This window comes from Syzygium oleosum, unplaced genomic scaffold (genome assembly GCF_021117445.2).
Source record: "Syzygium oleosum isolate NSW1041296 unplaced genomic scaffold, Sole_v2.1 Sole_v2.03, whole genome shotgun sequence".
Lineage (NCBI taxonomy): Eukaryota > Viridiplantae > Streptophyta > Magnoliopsida > Myrtales > Myrtaceae > Syzygium > Syzygium oleosum.
The window spans coordinates 574,800-583,343 of NW_026607487.1; the positions used below are offsets into that span (position 1 = coordinate 574,800).

General features: G+C 39.8%; 1 protein-coding gene across 2 annotated transcripts; it reads left to right on the forward strand.

Annotated features, from left to right (window-relative positions):
- Positions 1–2,770: 2,770 nt before the first annotated feature.
- On the forward strand, positions 2,771–8,544 carry LOC115678194 (disease resistance protein RPV1-like). 2 transcript variants are annotated; one of them, XM_056309320.1, is made up of 6 exons: positions 2,771–3,387; positions 4,310–5,447; positions 5,543–5,833; positions 5,937–7,950; positions 8,068–8,141; positions 8,346–8,544. In XM_056309320.1, the coding sequence occupies exons 1-4, from the start codon at positions 2,900–2,902 to the stop codon at positions 7,491–7,493; spliced, it is 3,474 nt and encodes a 1,157-aa protein (XP_056165295.1). In that variant the 5' UTR covers positions 2,771–2,899; the 3' UTR covers positions 7,494–7,950; positions 8,068–8,141; positions 8,346–8,544. The 2 variants fall into 2 exon arrangements, with proteins under 2 accessions (XP_056165295.1, XP_056165296.1); XM_056309321.1 differs by lacking the exon at positions 2,771–3,387 and adding an exon at positions 4,084–4,231.

Genomic DNA, 8,544 nt, shown 5'->3' on the forward strand with positions numbered 1-8,544 from the left:
CCCATGTAAAACACAAGTTTTAATATGATTAGTATATTGTGATTAATTTTCTCCAGCACATCACTAATAAATTAATTTTATACAATGTTTTCAAGATAAATAATGGTCTCTTGTCTCGCAATGCAACTAAGTATGCAAGATGGTGGAAGACTTTGACTTGCTTTCAATCGCCAGAGTCTGTCTTGTTTGCTCCCTTTTCTTTTGAGTAGGTTTTGTCAGCTTTTGCCTCATCGCTTACTTTCTTTGCAACTAAGCAAGTGAGATGGTGGAAGACTTTTGACTTGCTTTCCCACGCCAGAGTCTCTTTCTTTCTTTCTTTCAATCGAGAAGGTTTTGTAGGCTTTTGCCTTTTCCCCTTCTTTGGTCGGAAGAAAAGAATAGGAAAATGCAACGAAGCAAGCAAGAAAGTAGAAGACTTTGACTTGGGACTCGTGTGCTGTCCAGACAATTAACCAATCAGGATTAATTTAAACTTGATAATTCGCCGCCTCCTCTCATTACCTTCTTTTAAAACTTTAATTTAAAATTAGAGATAAGTGAGTTGCAATTTTAAGATTTGGAATAAAATATATCAAGCGATTAGATTATAATTAATAAAGTAATTCATATTGGGAACTTTGCAAATCAATCCATTTTGTAATTCGAAAACATATTGTTTGTGGCAATCTACATTCACTCCATTGCAAAAATTGATTATCTAAGTCAAGTTGTTTTCAATGCAATGATCTTATTTTGAGTAGGATGCTAGATATATTTGAGTCGATTTTGTGTAATCTTTATTGATATGATCCACGATTTGTCAAATCTCACAAATATTCGAAATATTGTCAGCGTCTTTTATGTAGCTATCTTTATGTTTAAGGTGTGGTATCATATATCTTTCCATATTTCATGTGACAGTTGATTGTGGACAAGGATGGCGGTGTTGATTGGTAGTATGGTGGGGGGAGAGAAAGAGAGAGAAATGATGTGATAAAATAAAAGATATTTCATGTGACAGTTGTATCACATGGCGTGATAAATCAATGCAAAGTATATATTTTTAATATTTCAGCGCCCATTAAAATGACCTGGACATTACATGGGCAATATGAATTAACCGATTACACCACGTCCGTCATGTGATCGATGTATAATATTACTTTCACTTTATATCCTCTATTTTTATGGCTATGAATCTCTGATTTAAAATATTTTATTAGATGAATGGGACATGGAAACTCCTAGGACAACAACACATTGATTGATCAATGGAAACTTCTGGGAAACTTCCGAGATGACCGGTAAAGCGCGTTCTACTTTTTGGCATGTCCTTTGAATGTGACTTTTTGGTAAGGGTCCCTCCTCGGCTCTTAATGCAAGATGGAGGAAGACTTTGACTTGCTTTTCCATCGTCAGTCTTTTCCTCTCTCCCTCCTCTTTTCTTTTGAGTAGGTTTTGTTGGCGTTTGCCTTGTGAAGAAAAGAAAAGGAAAATGCAACGAAGCAAGCAAGATGTCAGAAGACTTTGGTTTGCTTTCCCGTGTTACACGCTGTGAAGTAGATTAGCTAACAACGATGATTTGGGACTTGAGTGCTTTCCATAAAAATTAACCAATCAGGATTAATTTAAATTTGATAATTTATCGCCTCCGCTTGTGACCTTCTTTTGAAATTTTAATTTAAAATTTAAGATGAGCGAGTTGCAATTTGTAAGATTTGGTATAAAATATATCAGGCTACTCACAATTGGATCCTAATTAGTAAAATAGTTTGCATTGAGAGTTTTTCAAATCAATCCATTTTGTAAATAAAAAAAAGTACTGTTCATGGCACTCTACATTCACTTCATTGCTAAATCTGATTATCTAGACTATTTTACAACTTAATTTCCAAAATCAAGTTGTTTTCACTGCAATCATCTTATTGTAAGCGGGATGCTAGATATATTTGGTTTGATTATGTGTAATCTTCATTAATGTGATTCGCATTTATCAAATCTTGCCTCGGAATATTGTCAGCGTCTTTTATATAGCTGTCTTTATGTTTAATGTATGGTATCACATTTCCACATTTGTTTGGGATGTAGATTTACATACAATAAGTAATCGTTTGAAAAGGTAGGGCATAGTCAAGTATTGAAAATTTGTCACATCATTTTATAACTAAGTAATGATGTGAATGACTCTTTTCAATCTCTTATATTATTCTAACTGCTTTTATTTGTAACACCGGCCACGTTATACTTCAAAAAGTGTTGGTTTCATTTTGAATGGGACACTAGATATATTTGAGTTGATTTTGTGTAATCTTGGTTGATACGTTCCTCGATTTGTCGAATCTCCATATATTCGAAACATTGTCAGCGTCTTTTATATGATTATGTTTAAATTTGTGATATCATATTTCTTTCCATATTTGTTTGGGATTTAGATCCATATAAAAGATCATCATATTTGTTTGAGATCTAGCTCTATATACTATAAAGTATTATTTGAAAAGGTAGAGCATAGTCAAGCATTCAAAGTTTGTCACGTTATTTTATAACTGAGTAATAATGTGAATGATTGTTTTCAGTCTCTTATACTATTTAATTGTTTTTATCGGTAACACCAGCACTTCATAAAGTGATGTTAATATTATGACACATATATGATAATTTTAATTTTAAATTTGTTATTAAATGAATGGGACCCGGAAACTTCTAGGATGACAACCCATTCATGGATTCACGGAAACTTTTAGGAAACTTCTCGGAAACTTCTCGGATGACTCATGGAAAGTTTTCCCCTACCCCATGACGCCATAGACTGAGAGAGCTTATCATATTGACAGCCCTCGCTCATATCCAAGCACACCTAAATCAAACTTCCCTGAGAGATAGAAAGGATTTGATATCTTTGGTGTTTAGAGATCCTACAATGGAGAAAGGGACGAATTCATGGACATTATCCGGACCTTCATATGAGGTTTTTCTGAGTTTTCGAGGAGTAGACACTCGTTATGGATTCACCGATCATCTTTATCATGGCATGGTTGACGCTGGGATCATCGTCTTTAGGGACAATGAATCCCTCCATGTCGGTAAGGAAATTGGTCGTGAACTTCTACAAGCAATTGAGAACTCCAAGATCTACATTCCTATATTCTCTGAGAATTATGCTTCGAGTCACTGGTGCCTTCGAGAGCTTGCATATATGGTTGAGTGCACCTCGAAATTGAATGGGAACAAAGAGATTCTGCCGATTTTCTTGGACGTAGAACCTGAAGATGTCAAGCTCAAAACAAATTTGTATAGACAAACTTTTTCAAAGCGCAAGAAGACGTTGTGCACTGAAGTAGAATCATGGAGAAAGGCTCTCATTGAGGTGGGCAAGATAAAGGGATGGAACCGGAAGAAAGATGAGGGGTAAGTGTCTTAAACTTTTCAATTTTCATCAGTAGATTTCGTTTTCCAGGTGAAAATATAGTTTATTCATCTGGATGATTCTATGTAGTTTAAATAGCCGTCGGTGGCCACTACCACTACTGCTATCGGCCACTATAGCTGTGAGAACGGAATTCTCACTGGTAGTGGCCAATAGCGGCCGCTAGCAGCGGTATCGCTGCAATAGTTCCCGTCAATGGCACCATGGCACCATTGCGGTGGTAGCGCACCCTACTCATCCTGATTCTCACTCTCCTCTCACTCTCCGTCTCCGATATGATAGTCACGAACAGTAATAGATCTCCGAGCAGCTCCACCAAGCTGCCGGCCAGCCACCGCAGCAGCTTGTCCATAAGTTGCTGCCACTTCTTTGTCGCCAGCCCAACAGCAAGCTGCCAGAAGCCTCTGAGCCATTCGGCCCCCACACTTTCTCTGTCTCACTCACTGTGGCAAGTCGGATCCAGGATCCATGATCTGGACGTCGGGCCTGATGCCGCCGAGCCCATATCCGGCGTCACTGACCGTGGGCTACCCTAAATCTGGTGTTGCCCAAGGCCAATGATGCCATCCCCAGCAGTCGCAAGGCCATGACCCACATCACGTGGAGAATGGAGGCAAGGCCGAGATGGCGGGTCGACGGGGCGCGACAGGAATGGCACTGGAATGCGATGGTGACCGTGCAGGGAGGCAAGCGACATCAACGGCGGCGTGGCAGTGGCAGGGGCTGACTGTGATGGTGATTGAAGTTGGGGAGCGGAGAGAGATTGCTTAAAATCAGAATGGCTTTGGTGTCTACATTTTTTTCTTTGCATAATTTCCTCAACATGTGAGGGCAATTTAGTCACTTTGGGAGTAGTTTTACAATATAAAAGTTATCCCTAACATGGTTGTTTCCTTATGGCAGCCAAGCAGATCTTATCCGTTCGGTAATTCGAACCGTTTCAATGAAGCTGAAGGTTGCACATGAAAATGTAACTGAACATCTAGTCGGAGTTGATGATCTTGTACAAACGATAATCAAAATGTTGGATGTGGGATCTGATAGTATACGATTTCTCGGAATCTACGGAATGGGCGGTGTTGGCAAAACAACCCTTGCTAAGGTCATCTTCAACACACTATCTTCTAGCTTTGACCGATGTTGTTTCCTTGCAGATGTTCGGGAATCATCAAAAGGTAATAATGGTCTGCTAAATTTGCAAAAACAACTGTTCTCCAAGCTCGTTGGTTATTATTCTACAGACCAAATTTATCATGTGAACGATGGGATCAACAAGCTTAACGACGGAGTACTTGGAAATAAAAAAGTTCTAATTGTTCTTGATGATGTGGATGAGAAAGAGCACCTGAAAAGTCTAGCAGCAAAAGGTAGTTGGTTCGGTTTTGGTAGTAGGATTATCATAACCACTAGGGACCAAAGTGTCCTAATGATTGAGGGAGAAGTAATAGGTGAAGGTCCTGTAAAAGAGTCTGCAAACGTTTTGACTTACGATGTACAGGAAATGGAATTTGGTCATGCTCTTAAGCTTTTCAGTAGGCATGCCTTCAGAAGAGACTCTCCACCGGATCATCGTGCCTCCATTTCCAAAAAAATTGTCCATATTTTGGGAAACCTTCCTTTAGCTCTTGAGATTACAGGTTCATCCCTTAATGGTAAAGCTGAAACATTATGGGAAGACACATTGAAGAAGCTAAAAGAAGCTCCTTCTGCTGGAGTCCAAAAAAAATTGTTGATAACTTATGAAAGGTTAGATCGTGCCCAAAGGCAAGTATTTCTCGATATAGCTTGTTTCTTTGTTAATCGGGACAAAACATACCCTATCTACATGTGGAATGCCTGTGGATATTGCCCACACAATGCCCTTGATGTTCTCACTTTCATGTCCTTCATAAAAATCAAAGATGACAATACTTTCTGGATGCATGACCAAGTACGGGACCTCGGAAGGGAAATCGTCCGTCAAGAGAATTGCAATGATCCCTGCGACCGTAGTAGAGTGTGGAATCATGAGGAAACGCTGAGCATTCTGAAGCGGAAAGAGGTATAAAAAGGTTTACTGTGAATTGTCGCAATTAGAGCTTGCAATTGTTTGATTTTGACCTTCACATGTCGACTTCTTTGTGTTTCCATTGTTAGGGAAGTAGGAAAATAGAAGCACTGTCACTGGGATTTCGTGGATTCTTACGTGGACTTATTATTCTAAAGCATGATGAAATTGCTGATTTACCAAACTTAAGGTTCATTCAAGGGGAGGAGGGGTCCCTTGTAGGAGACTTCAAAGATCTCCTCTCTAATTTAAGATGGCTTTCTTGGCGATGGTGGCCTTCCAAGTTTGAGGCAACAAACTTTCATCCGACTAATTTAGTCGTTCTTGACCTTTCACGGAGCGATATTTCGGAGGAATGGGTTGGCTGGAACCAAATCAGAGTACGATACAAGTCCCCCTCCTTGCATATGCATATCGTTTCTTTTGTCATTTTTTTTCCTACAGGTCATTTTTTAATATATATTTTATCAAATTCTTTTGCAGGCAAATAAACTAAAAGTACTAGATCTCAGCTACTGCATGAAGTTAAGGAGAACACCTGATTTATCTACATGGGTGTCCTTGGAGAGATTGATTGTTAAAAGCTGTCACAACTTAATTGAAATTGACCCATCCATTGGTAAATTAAAACTCTTAATTGCTTTGAACTTGGAGGGATGTCAGTCTCTTCGAGTGTTGCCCGAAGAAATAGGATGTCTACGAGCTTTGACAAAGATTGTCGTGCCTAATACGCTATATGAACTTCCGAAGACGTTTGGTAATTTGCAGTCATTGTTGACCTTTGATGTACCAAATCGTCAGATTAGAAGACTGCCATACTCGATTGGAGGGTTGGTGAAAATTACGCAGTTGGATTTATCTGAGTGCGTGATGATAAAGGAACTTCCAAACTCAATTGGGAAATTACAATCATTAGTTGAGTTGGATTTGTCATCGACAAGTATTGGTTGCCTACCTGATTCAATCGGCAATCTAAAGCAACTGAAAGTACTTAGGATGAGGAATGTAAGTGGGATAACAAAATTACCAGGTGCAATTGGGCTGCTGGAGAAGCTTGAAGAGTTAGACGCTCGTCAATGTTTCAACTTGACCGGTGACATCTCAAAAGAAATTGAGAGATTGTCCAGTTTGAGGATCCTAGACTTGTCATTCACGGGTATTTCCGGATTACCCACGACAATGAGTTGCCTCTCTAATTTCCAAATACTTAATCTAGAACCATGTCCTGTGCTTAAACAGTTGCCGGAGCTTCCCCAAAGTTTGACTTGCCTGAGATGGGCGCCCCATTGTGGATGGGAATCCTTCGGAGGCTTGACACGAGATGAGCTAGCTCCTGCTCTTCCCATTAGATTTGGTACCATATCTCAGCTGGAAACACTTGTCACTGCTCTTCCCACTAGCATCAGTACCCTATCTCAGTTGGAAACACTAACATTGTCCTGCAAAAACGTGCAATTCCTCCCCCAGCTTCCTTCTAGTTTAAGAAAGTTACAACTTCGATATCTGGCGACCACACAATCCCCTGATTTTTCCAATTTGAAAAATCTGTCAATCTTGACATTCTATAGTTGTTCCATGCCGGAATTTTCTGGTATATTTGATGCGAAGTTGGAGGTCCTCCGTATTGACAACTGCACATTTAGAAAATTGGACGCATTGATTCAGTTGGAAATGGAAAGAATGAGATCTTTAACCATGTTGTGGTGTGAGTTCCTCCCAGAAGTATTTGATCTGTCGCGCATGAAGAATCTGCAAGACATAATTCTGCTAGATTGCAAGTTGTTAGTTGAGATTAGTGGCCTTGAAGAACTGGGATCCCTTTGCTCCCTATGGGTCGAGGATTGCAGTTCCATGGAGAGGATGTCGGACCTATCGAAATTGAAAAAGCTAACGAAGGTCAGAATAGGAAACTGTCCAAAGCTAAGAAGCGTGGAAGGTCTAAACCAATTGGAATCTTTAAAGAGGCTGACGATTATTAATGCTGGAGAGTTTGGGGGTGACACCTCAAATTTGAATTTAGAATATTCTTGTATTAGGTGACACCTCTCAGGCTTTGTTGATGTCATGAGGGCATGTTTTATAAGTTCAGCAGATCCCCACATTCTCGGATTGTCCGGCAATTATGATGTTGTGTATGTGAGGAAGTCTGAACAGGACTTGTTTGTTGGGCAAGGAGTTCCAACGATAAATATTGATGACAAATACTGCCCTTCTCTGGACAAAGATTGAGAGGCCATTTGAAGATGAGTTATATAGAGAGTAGTACATTGCAAAGCTCGGCACATGAACTTGACCAACAATGACTTCGTCCTGGACCGGACGAGAGACCATGAAGAGCACTGCAAGGACGTGGAGGCGGAGCCAAACTGTTTGTCTTCTGGTGCGGATTAGGCTTACAAAGACCAAAATGAAGCTGAAGGCACGCTCAAATAATGCCAAAACTTGCGGTGTGGAACAGCAGTGTCCTCACTCTCGATGACTTCATCTGCAGTGGAAAGTAATTACTTCCTACATTGCCTCCATTTTGCTAACAAAACTGTTGTTGAGTTGTTTTGGATTTTGGTCCTTGAGTGGCTAGCGTTCTTATCTTAGTTATGTTTTCCATGGTCTCAAGGGTTCGGCTCCATAAGGTTCTGTCTCAGAGCTTTGATAATATGGCCTGGCCTCCTCAGACAAAAAAACGGGCAGGTACGATCCGTTGGAATCTATTCCTCTTTCCTTATGTAAGAAGAATTATGTATCAGGTTCAAAAGAATAATACAAAAAGAAAGTCAGAAGATGGAGTACATAAGATGACTTTTGTGTAAGAATAGTGGTGTGATTTCTCTAATTCACTCATTTGCAATAATAACTCGTACTCGATTCTAACTTTGCTTTCAAAATTGGCTTTAGAATAGGCCGTCTCTGTCAAACAGCTTTGGAATGTACAGAGATGAACAGACACCGGTTTTGCATGGGAGAGAGCTTGAAAGTCTCAAAGGGAGCTCTCAGCCTCAATCTTTGCATTCTGGGCTACAAAGTATTTTGTTTGCTGCAAAAGGATTTTCTGGTCATGTAATAAATGCACTGCATGAATTGATTTCTATGCCAT

What these genes read in the sequence shown, in the direction of transcription:
- LOC115678194 (XM_056309320.1), top strand. Translation starts at nt 2,900, where the DNA reads ATGGAGAAAGGGACGAATTCATGGACATTATCCGGACCTTCATATGAG. An exon ending in GCATTCTGAAGCGGAAAGAG is followed by an intron (nt 5,448 to 5,542) that starts GTATAAAAAGGT and finishes TTCCATTGTTAG; the next exon opens with GGAAGTAGGAAAATAGAAGC. An exon ending in TTGGCTGGAACCAAATCAGA is followed by an intron (nt 5,834 to 5,936) that starts GTACGATACAAG and finishes ATTCTTTTGCAG; the next exon opens with GCAAATAAACTAAAAGTACT.